The 20849-nt window shown below is 47.9% G+C and overlaps 1 protein-coding gene across 1 annotated transcript in view; it reads right to left on the bottom strand.

Annotated features, from left to right (window-relative positions):
• Positions 1 to 651: 651 nt before the first annotated feature.
• TGM3 (transglutaminase 3) overlaps positions 652 to 20849 on the bottom strand; it is a 137815-nt gene continuing 117617 nt past the window's right edge. Inside the window, exons 10-15 of the mRNA XM_050806890.1 lie at positions 15480 to 15583; positions 13364 to 13609; positions 9391 to 9699; positions 6439 to 6596; positions 1745 to 1878; positions 652 to 1300 (exon numbers count right to left, since the gene is read on the bottom strand). Coding sequence (XP_050662847.1) covers positions 1153 to 1300; positions 1745 to 1878; positions 6439 to 6596; positions 9391 to 9699; positions 13364 to 13609; positions 15480 to 15583 — 1099 coding nt within the window. The 3' untranslated portion in view covers positions 652 to 1152. The remainder of the gene's footprint in view (positions 1301 to 1744; positions 1879 to 6438; positions 6597 to 9390; positions 9700 to 13363; positions 13610 to 15479; positions 15584 to 20849) is intronic.

The raw sequence follows: 20849 nt of genomic DNA, 5'->3' as shown, positions 1-20849 counted from the left end.
TGAGCTGGATGTGAGGTTGAGGTTTCTATTTAGATTCTGCTGGTCTCCTGAGTTCAGAAAATGAGGCAGAGTTGTCAAAATGGTGTTAGTCAGCACAAGCGACAGAAAAGCTAATGGGATCTGCTTGAGGTTATTTTAAGGGACAAAGGCTGAGGAACCATCAGAGTGTGTATAAAGGCAGAGAAGGTTCAGGTTGAGTTAACAGCGCTGTGGCTGGCAGAAGCACGCGTTTGCTCCTGGCTGCAAGAGGAGTGTGGAGCCCCGTGTGAGCAGAGTCTAGGCCACCCCCGGAACCAGCTCTGCCAGAGGGTTCCAGCAAAAACTGTGAAGTCCCCTCTCACTCTGATGCATGTAGAAAGGCCTGAAAAGTTTGTCCAGCCACACAGAGAATGTTTGAAGCGTTCTGTGACCAGGGGCTACCTACCAAGGCAGCCTCATCTATTTTTGGACATAATGTTAGAAAGTTTTCCTAAACTGGATTGAAATGTTTCCCTATTTTTGCACCTACAGCCTTGTAGATCAAGCCCACTCCCTTTGGACATTGAAACACAGAGAACGTGGCTTCCTCAAGTTTATTCCCTGCTCCAGAAGGTCACGGCCACAGCCTCTTCTCTCCTTCACCACCTCTGGTGCAATAGCAGTCAGGTAGAGTCGCTGCTGTGTGATCGCACTTATTTAACATTTATTTTGAGTTAGGGTGTGGGTGCTGGGGCAGCTGGCTAACCATCCCCTGCCCTCTGTGGTGGCCTGAGAGAGGAGCAGGAATGCCCCGTGCAGGTTGGGGATCAGCAAACATTCTAGACCAGCTTTTCTCCTGTGTCCCATTTGGAGAGTCCCTAGGTCAGGGGCCAGTCCATCCTGCAGCATTGAAGGGCGTGAGGGAGCAGGGCTGTGGGGCCCACAGAGCAGGCAGCCCTGGGGAGAAGTGGCCAGGGAATGTGCAAAAGTAATCAAGTCATGGGACAGGGTGGACCTAGCCCCAACCTGGGGGAGAGGGGAAGGGGATGTGCTGGAGCCTGGAGGTCCATGTCTGGCAGCCTTGGGAGATGAGAGGGTTTCCCAGGCTGGACAGCATGGGCAGGGAGTTCATTCCATGGTGAGCTCACCCTGCTCCGTGTTATCCAAGTTTGTACAGGAGGCCACCAGCGCCCTTCATTCGACTACGTCGATGGACAGCATGGCCTTGATGGCATGGAACTTGTTGCAGGAGAAGTCGGCGAGCAGTTGCTTGGTGCCACTCCGGGTGGGCAGGATCTCAAAACGGACCCGGGACCGCTCCTTGGGACGTAGGGTCGGCACACTGATGGGGAGTGCAAGGATCAGTGTTGATATGAGACACACAGACCTTGGGCTGGACGGGCCTTCTGCAACCTCCTGTCCTGTTCTGATGGAGGCTGGGCAAGGCCACTGCTTCTTTTGCTCCCTCTAGCTGTCCTCCGGGTTACGGGGCCCCTCCAGCCCCGGGACACTTCAGCAGAGGAAGCGGGAGGGGGGTCCCATGATCTCCCAAATATTCTAAGCCCTGAAGACCAGCTCTTAGCTCTGATGACCTGGACTTCTCAAGAGTTCAAGTTTGGTGAACCCCCAAACCAAATGCAAATGCAGATTCTAGAGTTCCAAGGCCCCCAAAAGAGTAAAGAACCTAAGGTCAGAGGGAGCTCTGTCTGTCCCACCCAGAGGATCTGGAGGGCCCCCCCCGCCCCCTCCCACCCTCCCGCACCGGCCACTCAGGCCCAGGACTCACTCGATCTTCAGGTTACCCAACAGCAGGCCGCTTCCCTCCACCATCAGCACACAGTCCCTCACTGGCTCATCCAGTGGATTGGAGAAGAGCATCTGCACGTTCACAGGCTTCCGCACACGAGCCTCATCCAGCACCTACAGAGGAGAGGGACTGCCGAGTCAGGACTCCAGCTGCTCAGCCCCTGCCTGCACCTTGGTGAGGGCTGGGCAGGGTGACTGAGTAAAGGGGGTGATGTCACTGAGGATGAAGGAAGGGGAGACCACTTAGCCCTCCTAGGTGCCAGGCATATTCTGTCTGATGCCCCCTGCCCCCCAGTACACAGGGTGGTCCTAGGACATTATCCCATGCTGTGGATGAGAACCTCAGCTTTGAGGAGGAAGGGGCCCTCTGCAGCAGCCAATAGCACTGTGGCTTCCCTGTCCTGACTCCAGTTCAGCCCCTGCTTCCCAGGACAGCCCAACTCCACTGTGGGCTCTGTGAGGGTCAGGACATTTTTCATGCTGAATTTATTTTTTTCAGGGACAGGGTCTTGCTATGTTGCCCAGGCTGGCTTCAAACTCCTGGCCTCAAGTGATCCTGCTGCCTTGGCCTCCCAAAGCACTGGGATTACAGATGTGAGTCACTGTGCCCAGCCACATGCTGGATTTAATATTACTTTCCTTGGCTTTCCTGCTTATGGGTCCTGTTTCTTCCCTTAAAGCTTGAACCTCCCTCCCTGGGAGGCCCCACAGGTGTTGAAAAGGGCAGCCCCAAGCCCTGCAGCTGCTCATACCCCGGCTCACACTGTGGCTCCTTAAACTCTTTTCCAGGGCTTGGGTTCCCCCAGCTCAACCCAGGCTACTCTCCTCTGCTGACGCTCCAGTCTACCAATGTCCTTCTAAACTTCTAGAGCCCAGAGGTTCCCTGTGCACTATTTATAGTCTGAGCGGAGCTCTAGTACCACACTGTCCTTGCTCAGGGATCAGAACAGGTGAAGGCTGGGTTTGGGGTCAGAAAAGCAATTTGGACTGTTTATTCAGACCAAAAGATGAAAGCTGTTGTGTTTCTGCTAAGAAACAGCCATAATTCATTCTGAGCAGACAAGTCATCTCTTTGGGCCTCAACTTCCTCATCTGATAAAGAAGGACAATCATTTCTGCCCTCCCAGAAGGGGCCAAATGAGATCAAGGATGGGGAAGAAAGCATTTTGGAAATGGAAATGGAAATTGTATGGCTATGGGATTTCTTCTTCTTTTGAGAATGACTGAAGGTTGCTAGGGGGTTTTTGTGTTTTTGGTGGTGGTTGTTGGATTTTGTTTTTCTTGTCACTAATCCTCAGAGCAACCATTTTACAGTGACAGAGCCGAGGTTCAGGCTGATTCAATAACCTGAAAAATTCACACACTAGAAACAGCAGAGCCCAGCTGGATCTAAAGTCTTTGCTCCTTCTGATAGGTCTGCAATACCTCCCAGTAATTTGTGAATAATTGAAGCATTTTAGACACCATGGTCTATATTATCATCTCTTCCATGAAACTCATTTAAATGTATGACATAATTTGAAGAGTGCAGCATAATTTTATGCTATTGGGTTATAACAAAGCTATACAGATGTTGCCACATTTTTCATGTTGATATTTAATTTGAGTTTTCCGTGCATTTTTTTCTTTTTTTAATGCTGCTTACCACTCCCTCCTATTGACCCAAATCTGTAAATGTACCCAGAGGAGAGGATAAAAGCCACCAAAAACCTCAGTTTGATAGTCACAGATGATGAGGCAATTGGGAGGACATCACCCTTTGGAAACAATGTTCAGATTGTTTTTGGCCTGGTTTCATGGTCTAAGGTCCTCAACGCTAATTGCCAGCTAGTACCAGGTTAGATAATGGGGTTTTACCCAAATCATTATCTTTTCGTACAAATCACCTTCTCCAGTTTAAAAATCCGTGCTCTGTTCTGAGTGAGCTATGCACTGATCATTCAATAGAGACAAGAATGTCTTGATTTTCCGAAGGCTTAGGTGGAGGAAAGAATGTGTCTCGAAGAAGGAAGATCAGGAGTCATTTAAAAAGATTAAACTTTTAAAAAGAGTTAGTGATGGCACATTTCTAGCCCATATAAATTCTGATTTCCTTTCTAAAGATATTGTAGTATCTTTAAAGATAAGTAGACTTGCCATGGAAATCTGGAAGATATATAGCAAAAGTGTTGAATAAAAGATAACGCTGGAAGAAGGTTTGAGGACATAGGATAAGGGAATATAATGGGGAATATACTGGGGAAAAACACTATTTTTTTTTTTTTTTGTCTGAGTCTCTCTCTGTCACCCAGGCTGGAGTGCAATGGTGCAATCTCAGCTCACTGCAACCTCTGCCTCTCAGGTTCAAGCAATTCTCCTGCTTTGGCCTCCCAACTAGCTGGGATTACCGGTGCCTGCCACCATGCCTGGCTAATTTTTGTAGTTTTAATAGAGATAGTGTTTCACCATGTTGGCCAGGCTGGTCTCGAATTCCTGATCTCAGATGATCCACCCGCCTCGGCTTCCCAAAGTGCTGGGATTACAGGAGTGAGCCACCGTGCCTGGCCAAAAACTAACTTCTTTTAAACACTGATCACTTTAGTACAGAATGTTTTCAAAACTGGACTGGCAGCCACCCAGTATCATTTTCTGGACTCAGGAGTTGGAATGGGCACTCTGCTGTCCACCATGTCTAGAGAGATAGGGAGTGTTTCTCAGAAGTGTCTTGTGAAGCAGGAGAGGCTGTCACACGCAGGGCACAAGCCTGGACTGGCAATGAAACCTCTCGCCTGTGCGGGGAAGAATGCAAGTCCAGAGCCAAGGGGCTCTGTTCCAGTCCTGCCCCGAGGAAGGGGCTATTTCTCTTTTACAAACAGTGGCTCTCCACTAAGACATTGTGCCAAGGGAGACAGTGATGAACTCAGAACAGAGGTAACGCCTGCCCTTGTGGAGTTTACGGTTGGGGAGGGGTTCACAACCAAATAATTGCACAAAGACAGATAATATTCCAGTTGGGACAAATGCCTTGAAGGTAAAGGACAGAAGGTTCTGAGGGTGTATAACTGAGACCAAGCCTAATTTCGGAGCTCAGGAAAGTCTTCCCTGAGGAAATGACACTCTGCAAAGGAAGTAATTGATTGTCCCAATGACAGAGTTGGAGCAACTGAGACTCAGATTAAGGGACTTGCTCAGTGTCACCACTGATCAATGGAGGGGTTTGATACAATGCCAGATCCATTTGGTTGCATGGCCCAAGGCCTGAACGACTGCCCCTCTCAGCCCCCAGACTGGCTGCCCAGTCACTGGCTCTCTAGCCCCTAATGTACGGGACGAACTCCCCCATCCTGAAGCACAGTCCAAAGTAACCAGGACAGTAAAAGGGTGCAATTGCAGGCCAACTGTATGGGAGAACCAGGCCCCGCATCAGAGCCAGCACCCTAGATCCCCCTGCCCTCTCTGAGGTCAGGAACCCCTGTGGCCAGCTTACAGCTTAAGGAGGGATGGGCCAGGGCAGCCATGATTATCTGGCTCCTCCTGGTTTCTGGGGCTTGGGAAACCTGTGGCACTGTGATTGTACAGAGAATGGCAATTTCTAGCTAGACGGGGGGGCGGGGGGGCGAGGGGGGGCAGATGGTGGGCACATCAGATGAGAGAGGGCAGGGCCTGGCACATGAGGCTCTTGGTTGGACCCCAAGGGAAACCTTCGTGTTCTCTGTCCGTTTGTCTGCCTGTCCTTGTCCAGCCTTTTACCCTTCAGACCTATTCTGCCTGGCTCCAGCACCCTCCACCTAGGGCTCGGGGGATCAGGCACAGGGGCTACAGGGTGAGGGACAGGCTTGGAGCCAGCACAGGTGCTCCTGCCGGTGCTGAGGAAGAGACAGAGTGGCACGAGGGGCCTCCCACAGACCTGCAAGCCCCACCTTCCTGGGCTCCTGAGAAGGAGCTTGGGGGTGAATGCTGCAAACAAAAGGAAGCCCTGTGAGCAGAGAAAGAAAGAGGGGTCTTTGTTCTCAGCCACTTTGAAGATGCTGTTGCTGGCTGGTGATGTATCAGCACACCTTGGAGGGGCATGGGCTGGGAGTCCCAGGGCCTGAGGCCTAGCCTTGACTCTGGCAGTAGCCAGCTGTTCCCTTCTCTCTGGGCCTTGGTTTACTCGTGTGAAGTGAGAGTGGAGCATGTGACTAGGCTCCTAAGAGTCCATGATTCTGTAACTCCAGGGTCTAGACAGTGGAGAGATGCTGTGGCTCAGGCCTGTTTCTGACAGGGGGCTGGGCTGTGGCCCTGACACATCAGCTGGCTGTGTGCGGGACCCACACCCGTGCCTCTCTGTGATTCCCAAGCCTGGCGTGGCCCAGAACACAGCAGATGCTCAGCAGCTGAGTGAGAGGGGAATGAACTGAAAAGAGTCCCTCCAGACCCCCCCTCAGCTGATGCCCCCAGTGGTTCTGAACTAGAAGCCGAGAAGCAGCCAGGCAAATGCACGCGTTTATCCCACCAGACAGGGAGCAGGAACACGGGCCTGAGTGGGAGCTCTTGGCTATTTGGCAGAGGCTGGACCCAAGCCGGGCCCAATTCTCTGCCCCTCCCAGCAAGAAAAACTCTCCTTTGCAGTCTGGGAGAACTGTGGCTCTCAGGGACGGTGGGGCTCCTGGGAGCTGGGCTGGCTGGGGGCTGAACCCCTTCCCAGCCCGTTACCTCCAGAGTCAAGGTGGGGTTGTCCAGGATGATGTCCCGCTCCACCACCACCCCAGGTTCATCTGGGACCTTGCACACGGCTGTGATCCGGATCATGTTGTCGGACTTCAGGTACTTTTCATACTGAGCGTACGAGATCTTTACAGGATGCTCTGCCTCTGGAAGGAGAAGTCGGGGATCCGAGTGAGGAGGAGTGGGGATGGCTTCTGAACCTTCCTCAGAACTGACGCCAAGCCAAGGCAGGGTGAGCTGGCGGGAGGAGCTGCAGCCCCGGGCTTGACTGAGCCCTCCTTGGGCCAGGTCCTGTGGGAAGCCTCCCCTGGTCGGAGTGGGCTCCAGAGCAGGGGCCAAGGAGGCCCCAGGACTCCGTCTGGCTGGGCAGATTCCCAGGAGGATGGGCTCAGAGGGGCTAAAGATACTGCTGCTTCCTCCCCACCCAAAATGTTGGAGGGCAAGTGTCCTTTTTTTTATTTTTTAAATTATTTGTAGAGATGGGGTCTTCCTATGTTGTCCAGGCTGGTCTCAAACTCCTGGGCTTGACTGATCCTCCTGCCTTGGCCTCCCAAAGTGTTGGGATTACAGACATGTGCACTGCGCCCAGCCACAAATGTCCTTCTGAGGGGCAGTGGAAGAGTACAAATGCCACCTGATTGCCAACAACAGTAGCAATCATGACAGTAACACAATAATAGGTAGGAAGGAAAGCCAGGGTATTGGCTAAACAAACACTTAGGATCCTCCCCGTCATCTAATAACCTGGGGTTCTACTGTCACAGCATCCCTTTCATTCCTCGTGCTCTCTCCTGCTTCTAAGTCATCCACACACCAGCCAGACAAAGCTTTAGAAAGCTGTTTTTTGTTTTGTTTTGTTTTTTTCTAAATCACTGTTCTTCCATGTCATATATCACTTCAAAATTTCTCCGTGGCTCCTCATTGCCTTAGATAAAGTTCCGACCCCTCAACCTGGCCCTGAATCACCTGTCCCTTAAAAGAACCTTCCACACTTCCTGTTCTGCAGACAAAACAGGCACCTTTTTGCCCCCATATTTTGACTCACATGATTCCCCCAGATGGAAATGCCTCCTCTGGCTTCTCTCCATGCATCTGGCTCCTTCCCCATGCTTTAAGTTCTCTCTTCTGACCCTGTGGGCTGTGGGGCCCTCTTCTTACCCTGACAGGCTTAGGTGCTCCCTTCCCTCAGGCTTTTATGCTGGGTGGCCTGGAGGTGCCCCAGCACCCACAGTGTTACACACTCTTGTAGGTAAGACTGTGAGGAGGAAGTTGCCTCTGCTTTTAGCACTGGAGGAATTTGCCATCCCTGGCCCAAATGTGGAGAGGACAGGCCCTTGCATCAGCTGGTCCAACCCTCACCATCAGTGACTGCCAAGGTTCAGAAAAGGAGGGAGACTTAACCAGGTCACCCAGCAACTACTTGGCAGATGACCAGACTCTAAGACCACTATACCTGCCTTCTCTCTCTTTTCCATTCCATTCTGCAAAAGGATTTTTTTAAACCATTTCCATCCTGTGAATTTTTTTTTTTTTGACTTCCAAAATTAGCTCTTTTGGCCAGGTATTGTGGCTCATGTCTGTAATCCCAGCACCTTGGAAAGCCAAGGTGGGAAAATTGCTTGAGGCCAGGAGTTTGAGACCAGCCTGGGCAACATAGGGAGACCCCATCTCTACAAAAAGCTTTAAAAGTTAGCTGGGCATAATGGCATGCTTATAGTCCTAGCTACTTGGGACTACAGCTACTTGGGAGGTTGAGGCAGAAGGATTGCTTGAACCCAGAGTTTGAGGCTGCAGTGAGCTATGATCACGTCAGCCTGGGAGATAGAGCAAGACCCTGTATAAAAACAAAACAAACAAACAAAAACAAACAAACAAATTTAAAAAGCCCTTTCTTTGAGTTTCTAAGGTCAATAACAGCCAGGCAGTTCCTTCTAATATTGAAAAGATTTCTGCTAAAATTCTGCCAGAAGACGGATTGCTAGGGGATGCTGCCTTCTGACAGGTGTGACACCTCTGTTTCTCTGGAGACAGAATTCTTTCAAGATGGGCAGTATAATTAATCAGTTTCTATTAGCTCCTTATGTGAAGCAAATAACCACCCCACCCTGCTAATCTGGTTTGTAAGTCCAAACTTTTCACAACAGCTTGAAGGATTTTACCAATGTGGGCACACCTGCATTCTAATCCTTCCACAGCACAACCTTTATCTGCTCCACCTTGTTCTCTTCCCATCCCTGCTACCCAAGGGCAAGGAGTCACATCCTCCCAAATGATCAGACTTCTAAGAAAACCTGTCACTGTTGTCAGGGTTCCAGAAGGTCCACTCACCCCGTGGCAGCCGTGGGAGAGCCCTGGGCCAAGGTTTAGGGCCCTGTGGTCATTGCCACCCTCCCGAGGTCAAACTAGAAAAGCGATTTGTTGTGGGGGTGGGGGTGGGGGTGAGGTGGGTAACAGCAAAACAACATAGAAAACAGGGGGTGGCTCTGGACTCAGTATCAGGAAACACAGGACCAAGACCCAGCACTACCGCTACTATCTATGAGACTTTATCTCTGAAGCAAGTCACAGATCTCGCCCAGCCTCACTTTCTGCCTCTATAAGATGGATACTGAAAATCTGCCTTTTTTTAGAAGGTCAAACTGTGTGAGGTGGTGTATAATTGTAAGGGATATTGTCCATAGCCATGAACTGCCAAAGCCTCCCTCCTTCCTCCCTTGGGGCGTAAAAGGATTTTGGTTGGCATCACCCTGACATTTGGTTGGCATCACTCTGTTCATAGAGACAGCAACTTCCAAAGCATAAGACATGGCTTAACCACAGGGGCTGCTCGCTACTCCATTCTTAGCCAACTAACCTGGAGCCCAGCAGACACCCTGCAGCCCCAGAAGGCCATTGGCTACCTCGGATTCGTGGATCCCCTCCAACTGCAGGATGCATTACCTTCCTCAGGGTCCAGGGACATGGTGGTGGAGTCCTTCCACACTTCATGTACAAGTGTGCCATTGTAGACGATGGTCCAGGCTGTCATGTTCACTGTCACTGTCTTCGTATCGCTGCTCAGGTTTTTGAGCAGTAGGACCAGGTTGACTTCTTTGCCCACTGCTAGCATGCCAGTGACCTTGAACTTCCCGATGATGCTGGACTCCCGTTCCTCTGCTTCCAAACCCATTGAAGACGTTGCGCCAAATGACGCATTGGGTTTAAGTTTCCCCAAAGCCTTTTGGAACACTCGTCTTTCCTGGTCAGAGCCTGTGTGGTGGGAAAAGACAGAAACACGCTAGGGATGTGGTGGCAACCTGGGCAAAGGACAGTATCCTGCCTGGACAGGTGGCCTAGGACTGGTGCTGGCTCCATTGCTGTCCTAGCAGGCATTCGACTTTCGCAGGTCTCCAGCTCACCTGTCTTAACCGGAGACTCACAGACCAGTTGGTCTCTGGCGCTTTTCCAATCAGCTCTAAATTTCCCAAAATCTGTAGAAAAGCTTTATCAGCACCTGCACACAATTACTATGTGGCTTGATCATTTGCTTGTGTTAATTAGGTTAGATTTCATTTTTTTTTTTTCTGATAAAATGTCTTTTGTGAGACTTAAAAAACAGATAATTTCAAAATAAATCGTAAGAACTGAGCTGAAAAAGATTAGAATACATTCATAAGCCAAAAAACGAGGTGATGATTTAAACTGACCTCATTAAAAAAATTTTTTTTGGTAAACCATGTTCTTCTGCCTTGTTTCTAAAGGTGCTTTGAGAGTCAAGGAGTGACATTTTGATCTGTGCTGGTTGACAAGGACTTCCCATGGTCGGTATGGTTCCGAGTTATGACTAGTTGAAATTGTCAAGAGATTTCAGTTTTCAAAACTGCAAGGGCTGGATAAAAATATGGGTTTTCTGACTCTGACTCAGGCTATGGGCGCTGCTGAATGTGATAGCATAAGGAGCCCACAGAGAATGACAGGGATGTACCTGAAAATGGCTCTCAGGGCACACAGAGCTGAGTAACTGACTACAAGCCTCTGAGCCAGGGCTGACTGAGCAGTTCACAAAAAGCTTGACCTGGAGATAGATCTAGGAGAAGGTGTTGACCTTCCAGGAACACAGGCAGAGGTACACAAGGAAGAGTGACCATGTTGACACCTGCAGACCATACTTACGGTCTCCCACCTTCCCCAACAACCTGTGAAATACTTAAGGCACCAGATGACTTCCTTTTCTTTTTTTTCTCTTTTCGTTTCTTTCTTCCTTTTTCTTTTTCTTTTTTTTTTCTTTTTTTTTTTTTTGTGGCAAGGTCTCACTCTGTCACCCAAGCTATAGTGCAGTGGCATGACCTCAACTCACTGCAACTTCCACCTCCTGGGCTCAAGAGATTCTCCTGCCTCAGCCTCCCAAGTAGCTGGGATTACAGGCACTCTCCACCAAGCCCAGCTAATTTTTGCATTTTTGGTAGAGACAGGGTTTCACCATGTTGGCCAGTCTGGTCTCAAACTCCTGATCTCAGGTGATTCGCTCACCTCGACCTCTCAAAGTGCTGGGATTACAGGCATGAGCCACGCCCCCCGGCCAGATGACTTATTGTAAGCATTTTACGATACAGCAAGCCCCTTCCCATAAATTACATGTGATTTGCAGAGACTTCAGAGGCCAACTCATCCATGCCCATCAAGTTAAGGCCCTAAGAAGAGACACAACTTGTCCAGACCACTCTGAGATGGACTGCACCAGTCACCTGCAGAGGCAGAGAGGGGGCCAGTTCCCTGGTGTCTGGACCCCTGGTCTAAGTTTCCTCCCACACACCCTGCTAAAAAGGAGGCAGGCGGCCAGATTACCTATGCTGACAGTTCCTGGTGGGCTGGGTTCCTTTTGATGCCTTCCCATCCTCTAGTCCAGTTGTAAGTCCAACCCAGAGCCGAAGGCAGTGCACAGATCTGAGCCTTCTGTGCCTGGGACCTTGAAGCAGGTGTTTTTGCACAATGAGGCTCGGAGCCTCCATGCCTATATAGGTCATCTGCTGGGCTTACTCAAGGCTAAGCTTCCTCCTGTTGTTTTCTCCCTTTGCTGTTGCTATTGCATCAATACGTAGCAACCTATTTTATGGGCTTTTCCTCCCTGAGGCCCTCAGAGAGAAGCTAGAATCATTGGGTAAGATCTGGGCAACATCAGGCAGGGTGATCTGTCCTGTCATGTAAGGGCTGAGGCATTGCTAGGAGTCCTGCAGGGACCCCCTCCCCTGCCCCCACAATGGACCTGCCCGTTCTCCATTGTTTAGGAGGTTTGGCTGAGACAGCCAGAGATCAAGGTGTGGGGGTAAGGTAAGGAACCCCACAGGATCATACAGTCATGTAAGCAGCACCTGCAAAATAGTCACCTTGGGAAGTCATTGTTCCAGTGAGGCTATAGAGGTTCAAATTGATAAACAGCACCACTGCTATTTATCAAGTCCTGACTATATGCCAGGCACTGCACTTGGCACTTTGTATACCTTAGCTCATTTAAATCCTGCTAAAGACAGGCATTGCTCTTCTCATTCTTCAGGTGAGGAAGCCAGAGCTCAGAGATCAGAGGAAACTTGCTCGAGGCCACACAATTATGGCTGGTAGGGCTGGAGTTCACCTTCCGCCCCCAAGTTTTTACTCCCTGGCCCCCTACGCTTGTTTCTACGTCATAACATTGTTGAAAATACTTGTCCTACATCTCCACACCCCCAGCCCATCTGCAGCGTCCTCTGTTGCATCCGCAAGGCCCAGCATGAAGCAAGCACTCAGTAGGGGCTCAGAACATGTTTATTGACTGAGCGAAGGTCTATCTGAGCTCAATCTTGGGAATGACCTGCAGAGGAAGACTGGGGCCAAATTGAGGCCACCAATCTCATAACCCTAAAATTGTGCCTCCAATTGTTCACAAATACCAGCACCCGGGGGGGACCCGCTTGGACTGACCCCATTGCCTGCGCTCAGCTTTCCTTTTTTGTAAACTCGGCCAACACCAATAGCCAACAGTCACTTAGAGATTCAGGGCTTACTTTAGAGGGTACTGTGTGCACATTTATGAGAATGCTTTTCTTGACCCCTCAGAACCAACTGTGAGGATCAATGGAATGAACCGTTTCAAAGCATTTTAGAAAGAGTGAAATGTTGACCCCATTAAGGAGTGACTGTGGCCTGCAAGAGCAAGCACTAAATTACTTTCGGCTGTTTCTAAAAATGAACTTCGTCTTCAAATGCAGAACTTTTATCATCATTGAGAATCCTCCAAGAGATGCGCTGCTGGTTTCAAAAGCAACTCTGGGAAGCAAATGTAATTGAGTCGAGGCAGCCTCACAGCAACTGGCCTTCCAAGGTGACTTTAGGGGGACCAGCAATGTATGCATGCCTGAGATTTCAGGAGCCCGGGCATTCATACCATGTAGTCACACCTCATCTGGCCTCTTCGGAGACCTCCAAATGTGCACAATGCAAGCCCAAGTCTCTGGGTTTCTTTGTCCATTTCTTTGTTCAGATGGTTTTCTCCCTGAGTTTCTCAGAGGCTAGGGGAGCAGACTGATGGAGAAATCTCTCCCAAAGCCCTTGGAGGCCTTTCATGGGGGCCTTGTCTCTCCTTATGATGCTCAGTCATGGTGCTGTCACCCTAGCTGTGCAGTTGAGACAGAGACACAGCTGGGGATGGGCTGGGTTGGGTTGACAGCCACCCGTGCCCTGCAGCAAACTTCCACTGGCACAGCAGCTGCCCATGATGGTTTTGTTCCCTCTGGAAACAGTGCTGGGAGGTGGGGGTTAGGTGCTAGGGAACAATCCTATCATTCAGGCAGAACTGGCTGCCAGTGCGGGGGAGGGTGAGGCCTTTTCTCCTCTCCACCCTCAGAGCCATCCTCCCACAATAGAACCCCTCGCAGCACTGCCCCACCAGCATCCCTCCTACCTTCTGGGTACTTGTACTTGTCCGTGACGTCCATGCGAGCGTTACTTCCCACTGCCTTGGTGCTGATGTACCTGCCAATGGTGCGAGTATCCACGGAATTCTTCGTCTGTCTGCCGGTGGTGCCATCATACAGCCAGGTGATGCGGTCGGCATTCACCTCCGCGAAGATAAAGGGCATGTCGAAGTTCAGGTTCACATCACCCTCTCGAATACCAATGACTGAAGCGGGGCCGCACTGGAACACCCCTGGAGGCCAAGATGCAGAAGCTGGATATATGCCAAGGCCACAGCCTGCCCAGTGCCCGATTCCCCAGGGCCTTCCAGGACTGCTGCAAAGCCCTGCCTCTGCACTGCCCAAATTCCTTTATCCCTGAGTGTGTGTCCCACTCATTTGGCATTCCGCAGAGACCCTCCTGGGCTATTATTCTCTTGCTGGTCAGACTCAACCTCTACATAAGACTACACAATTCTGCATTCCGGGTGCCTAATCCATGCTGACCCACTGTCCTTGGTCTGTTTCCTAAAGAGGAAAGTCTTGCTGTCTCGTGCTCAGGGTGGCTGCCTCTTTTCTACCTCTGCAAATCGTTCTGACCTAGAAGCTCATCACTTTCCTATTAGAAGACTTCCCTGAACATGCAGCCTGCAGGGACCTCTTGTTCCTCTGAGTTCCTAAGCCTGAGCATTTCTTCCCTCTTCTTAGCACTCAGCATAGGAAGCTTAGATAGATAGATAGATAGATAGATAGATAGATAGATAGATAGATGTCAGTGACTTTCATCTTTTTTCACCACAACCCCTAGAAAGAAAGAAATACATTTGACATCTTGGCACACATGTGATACAGAAACAAAAGTTTCACAGGACAATGGTCTTTAGTCTAACTATATCTAATGAGCCTTGATAGTTTATGTTCTTTTCCCCACTTTCCATTCCATTCAATTTCACTTTCCTTTTCTAAAATGATGGCCACAACCCACTAACTAGATTTTATAACCACTAATGGGTCACAATGACACTTTCGGAAAATAGTGGCCTAGCAGACATCTCGGTTTCCTCCAAGCCCCCAAATCTAGTAGCATGCACTGATTCTGGTAGAGGAGCTAGGGGTTGGGGGGTGGGGTAAGACTTAATTTTCATTGTTAGTCCTTTTAGAATAGTTTGAAGTTTTTTCAACTACATGCACATATTACTTCATAAATCACCTTTTTTAAAATTTTTTTTGAGATGGAGTCTTGCTCTGTCTCCCAGGCCGGAGTGCCATGGTGTGATCTCGGCTCACGGCAACCTCTGTTTCCTGAGTTGCAGCGATTCCCCCTCCTCAGCCTCCCAAGTAGCTGGGATTACAGGCATGTGCCATCACGCCTGGCTAATTTTATATTTTTAGTAGAGACGGGGTTTCACCATGTTGGTCAGGCTGGTCCTGAACTCCTGATCTCAAGTGATCCACCCTCCTTAGCCTCCCAAAATGCTGAGATTACAGGTGTGAGCCACCACGCCCAATCCCATATATCACTTTTTAATGTTTCAAAAAACAATTGAAAATGAGGGTAACAGACAAGGCATGCTCTACAGGTCAGAGAAGGGAAGAAGAAAGGCTCCCGGAGAACCTGGGACCCAACCCCTAATGGGGCAGGAGACAGAGGGAGGCCAGAGGAGGAAGCAGAGGCCCGGGATGGGGATGGCAGAGGCGGCCTGCCTAAGGGGGAGCTTCGTGTGCCAGAGGGAGCTGCTGTGGGTGGTGACCAGTGGAGAACGTGGAGTAAACCCCAAGGGCAACAGGGAACCACAAATTTTCTGTGCTGGGAAGGAGAGGCTGCTGCAGTTGGTGCAGGATAATCATTACTGGCAGAGGAAGACTGCTCTCCCTGCTCACCTGGCCTGTGCCAAGGCTCTGTGCAGCAACAGTGGCCATTGTGGGTGCAGGGCAGGCACTCATTTAAATAGCAGCCCGAGCCAAACAAAATTAGCAGGGGAGATCTATTTTTAAACTATTTTTGTTTTAATCCCATCATGCATTCCAGAGGGAGAGGGCTTTGGAGTTACTTCCCTATGCTGCTGTCCACGGCTGTAAATAACTGTAAGGCTCACGACTCAGAACCACACCCAGAGAAGTTACCTTGGCTTCTTTCCTGCGGGGTAGCATCCAACACCTGCCATCCACCGTACGAGGGACCCAGGTCAGACCTCACAAACCAGCCTTCATTCCAGACATGGAAATTCCTGCAGATAGAACCAGAGACTGCAGCGCTTGCCCAAGACCACACAGCAGATGAGTGGCAAGACAGCACATCTTCGCCCCGACAGTGCAGCACGACAACGTGCATTGAGTGAGTTTGTCCTGTGACAGCTGTTATGCTAAGCCCTGGTGAGCATCGTCTCGTGGAAATCCTACAGCACTGTGAAATGGGTACCATTTTTATGCCCGTTTTATAAAAAGGGAAACTTGGGCTCAGAGAAGTTAAGCAGTTAACAATGGTAGGGTCAAAATGTGGACCCATGTATGCCTAACTCAAAAGTCAAAGCCTTGACCAGCACGCACCTTTCTAAGGAGCAGAATGAATCCAGATTGGAGCCAGCCACCCAGGGACAAACCCACACAGCTTTCTCCCTGTGCTTGGCAGGTTATGCTTCTGTGCTCGGTGTGGGCCGAAAATGAATGGGGTTGCTGCAGGAGTGACTGGCCTACCGAAGAGCCACACCGTCTCTTGGCTGGGATCTGAACTGAAGAATGACATCTGCCAGGCCTCAAATGTTCTTCGTCTTGTGTCTCAATTTGTAAGCCTCAGTCACCACTCACCCGACGCCAGGCACAACCAGGTAGCCAAGGTCTTACTCATTCCGTCCCCCAATTCTGCCCTCTTCTCTCCTCTCCACTCCCATGGAAACTACAGTCACACTGGTCTTGGCACTTTTCAGTTCAACATGAAGAAAACATAAGTTCGACATAAATCCAAGTTCTAGTCAACCTGGAAAAAAATTTCTTTCTTTCTTTTTCTTTTTTTTTTTTTTTTTTTTTTTTTTTTTTTTGTTGAGACGGAGTCTCGCTGTGTCGCCCAGGCTGGAGTATGGTGGCACAATCTTGGGTCACTGCAAGCTCCACCTCCTGGGTTCCCACCATTCTCCTGCCTCAGCCTCCCGAGTAGCTGGGACTACAGGTGCCCGCCACCACGCCTGGCTAATTTTTTGTAATTTTAGTAGAGACGGGATTTCACCATGTTAGCCAGGATGGTCTCCAGCTCCTGACCTCATGATCTGCCTGCCTTGGCCTTCCAAAGTGCTGGGATTACAGGTGTGAACCACCACGCCCACCAAAAAAATTTCTATACTCATAAGGTGGAAAAGACAGTTCTAAGCACACCACCCATTTTAGAGGCCATAAAGGAAGAGACTCATATATTTGAGTATGTAAAAATATTGAAACTACATGTAAACAAACAAAAAACCTGTAGTTCTGTTCTTGGTATGAAGGGTAAGCTCAAAACAGATGAATCTTTTTGCATATAATGAGAAATTGTGGGGGAAAAATGAAAAACTAGAAAAGACACCTGAGCATGATCAAAGCATGATGATTTTGGAGAGGAATCAGAACGTGGAGAAGCTGCACTTTGTATGAGTTTGCTCCAAGGAAAGGCCACAGTTGGGGTAAAGTACATGGAGCAAGAACTCGACAGGCAGCCCACAGCTTTCTGACCTGAGGAACCAGGAACAGAGCCTGGACCAACCTGGGTTGCTGGAGAATGAGGGGGGAATTCTGGAAAGAGTCAAGGAAGCTGCCCAAACCTCTGGGTGACCCTCAGTCATGCATGGATGAGGCAGACCACGAGCCGTTCAGCCGGAGATAAAAGTACTGAACTGAGAGCAGAGCCACTGTCTACTGCAGGGAAAACAATTTGCACGTTGAGTCACCCAAGATAAGCAGCTAAAACAAGATAACAGAATTCAGACACATGCAACATCTGGGGTATGAGCCAAAATTACTCAACAAGCAAAGAACCAGGAAAATGTGGTTTATCCTCAAGGGAAAAGACAATCCACAGAGACCAACCATAAAATAATCCAGATGTTGGAATTGTTGGACAAAGACTAAAGCAGCTACTAGAGCTAGGCTCAATGAAATAAAGGAAAATATGCTCATAACGAATGAAAAGAGATAAACTTTGGGCTGAGAAAGAGAAAATATGAAAAAAGAACCAAATAGAAAATTTTTAACTGGAAAAAAGACCAATATCTGAAATTAAATGATAAATAAACTTATTAGCAGGATAGAGATGACAGAGGAAAGAGTCAATACATTTGAAGATAGATGACTAGAAACTATCCAGTTTGAAGGCAGTGAGACAAATGATTGAAAAAAATCAATAAAGCAGAGAAAATATATCCAACATACATGCAAGGGATTTACTGTATCAATATTGTAATGTACTTACAAATTGATAAGAGAAAGCATACTTTCCTTGAACTAAGTGATGAAAAAATAAGAAATAGAAAAAGAAAAGCATGCCCATAAATAGCAATGAGCAGGCAATTTTTACAAGAAATACAAATAACCACTGAACATATGAGAATAGTTTTAACCTCAGTACTATTAAAAGAAAATTAAAATGACAAAGAGATAATACGACAGAGATACATAGATGACAGCTATTAGACTGACAGAGATTAAAGCATAGGGTGATACTCATTGTGGTGCTCATTCCGGGTGGGAAAACAAGCACTGTCATACCCCACTGGTGGGAGTTTAAATTGCTATGACCTCTGTGGAAAGCAATTTGGCAACGAGTATAAAAACCTTTAAAAATCTACATACTCACTGAGCCAGTAGGTCCACATCTAGGAATTTCTCCCATGGAAAAACTCATGTAAGTGCACATAGATGTATATCTAAAGGTATCCACTGAGGCATTGTTTGTAATAGCAAAAGTGTTGGAGCAAAAGTTCATCAACAAGGGAACTGGCAGACAAATGGTGGCAGAGACATGGAATGGGATATCAAACGGCTGTCAAAAAGAACAAGCAAAATCAATCTAGTACTTACATGGAGAGATGTCTAAGAGATATCATGAAATAAGAAAATCAGTGTGACCAAACATCATATGTTCTCACTCATAAGTCAAGCTAAGCTATGAGGATGCAAAGGCATAAGAATGATGCAATGGACTTTGGGGACTCAGAGAGAAAAGGTGGGAAGGGCGTGAGAGATAAAAGACTACAAATTGGGTTCAGTGTATACTGCTCAGGAGATGGGTGCACCAAAATCTCACAAATCGCCACTAAAGAACTTATATAACCAAATACCACCTGTTCCCCAAAAATCTACGGAAATAAAAAAGGAAAAAGAAAAAACACCTATATGTATATATGTAGATGTATGATAAATCCATTTGTTAAAAAATTATACATAAAACATTGGAGAAAGTTAGTCTCCAATAATTCTATTTTCTTAGATATCCACCATGAACAGTTTGGTGTATGTATCATGTATATAGTGCATATAAACTAAATTTTATGTTACTTATTTCTGTAATGTAATGTTTTTATTTTCTATCATGTGAATTACTCATTACTTCTATAATTAGAAAATACATGTAAGTTGAATAATCATAGCTAACACAGTGTTAACACAGAAAGTTGTGTTCTAACTGTGTTATTGCATACATTAACTTACAACACCCTAAAAGACAGAAATAATTATTATTCCCCATTCAGCAACTCTGGAAACTGAGGTTCAGAGAAGTTAAGTGACTGAGAAGGTCTTACAGTGAGTAATTAAGCAGAGTGGGATTTCAATCCAGGCAGATGGGCTTAAAAAAGGGAAACAGGTTAATGGTAGGTTCCATTTTATGTAACTTGATTTTACATCGGTTCCATTCCATATAACAGAATATGATGCATTTTTGATGTATTTGAAATGATCTTATTTTTGAAGATTTTTTAATGACATGGGGGAATGTTCATGATATAATGTTTAGTGAAAAAAAAACATGACTAAAACTAAAGGTGAAGTGGTTGGTTTCGAGGTGTGGGAAAAAATGGGATGTATCTATTATATGCTCTGTCTTCTACTCATGCCTTGTAAAATGTATCATCCCAGTTCTATAAATAACAATAACTCATAGAGAAAAGATGAATGGAAAACTACCAAGTGTTGAAGATATGTGAATAAGATCATAAATGATTTTTATTTCTTTATGTATTTTGAATTTTTCTATAATTATTTTTAAAAGGGCATCATAAAAATGATCTCCAGGACCCAGGAAGTCTTTTTGGACAGGCCTTCATGGTCGGTTAGAACTCACCAAGGAGAAGGCAAGGGAAGAAGTGTGGGAAGATGGTCCTAGGTGGGTGAAAGGGGCAAGGGAGGGATGAGAAAGTGAGTGAGGACACCAAGTTTCACACTCAGTTTGCTCCTGGCAGAGCAACTGAGGGGAAGGGTAGGTTGGTTAAAAAAAAGAAAAAGTGATAAGTAGCTGTATTTTAATACTTGCTTGCAAGGCAGGAATTTAAGGCAGATCAGAAAACAACTACATCCTGGTTCCTCCCTCAGGCAAAAGTCAGCCACTTCACTTACACAGAAATATTTGGGATGTGCGTCTTTCTGATGCCCAGTGGCGCCATGTGGAAATTCCTGTGTGAGTTTCTGGTTGTGCGCCACACTCTCTCCCACCCCTCAACCTCGGGCTCCACTCCTTTCCTGAGGGTTTCAGGAGCAGGAGCTCAGGAGAGGACAGGCTGTGGGCATCAGAACTACCCGAGGCATTTATTAAAACGTGCAGATTTCTGCTGCTTTCATCTTTCCCCACCCATATTAATTCTGATGCAGTCTTTGACATTTATAAACCACTGCTCTACAGACACCAACTGTGCTATGCTTACCTTTGAATTCACAGAGTTAGGAGACTTTGCCTAGAAAGTGGCCCCAAACCCCACCCTTCTGTAGGTAAACTCCCATTTGTCCTCCCAAATTTTGTTCGGATACTACCTCTGCCAAAAATGCCTTTCCTGACACGCCGAGAGAGTGCCAACCATACCTCTGTGCTGTCTCGAATCTTGCAAGTAATTCATTGATTTCATTGCAACTCCATACTTGCCAAGCTTTTAATGCAGCTGTAAACTCCTCTATTCAGTCTCTAAGGCCCCGTTATAAAACAAATAAACGAAAACCCTCCTCCAGCACATCTTGTTCCTCTTGGTGCCCAGAGTCCAGTGCAGGTGTGCACGGAATCACGTTTGCTGAATTGAATTGTTTCTGGGCTGAAACCACTCTCTGTCGCTTCCTCACTAAGGGCCTAGGAGCGAGTTCAGGACTAGTGGAAGCAGGTATTCAGAGGCAGAGGCCGTGGAGAGATTGCACGAGGAGCCAGGGGCTTGGCTGAGGTGTGGGTGCTGACAGCTGGAGGCACTGCCTGACTCCACCTCCCTGGCAGGGCTGGGCAGTCTCTAGGTGCCTTCTACCTCAGAGTTCTGCAAAGTCTACAGGTAGAGTCAG

The sequence above is a fragment of the Macaca thibetana genome, chromosome 10 (genome assembly GCF_024542745.1).
Source record: "Macaca thibetana thibetana isolate TM-01 chromosome 10, ASM2454274v1, whole genome shotgun sequence".
Taxonomy (NCBI): domain Eukaryota; kingdom Metazoa; phylum Chordata; class Mammalia; order Primates; family Cercopithecidae; genus Macaca; species Macaca thibetana.
Note: the sequence above shows the minus strand (reverse complement) of the source record. Positions and strands in the feature narration are given on the sequence as shown.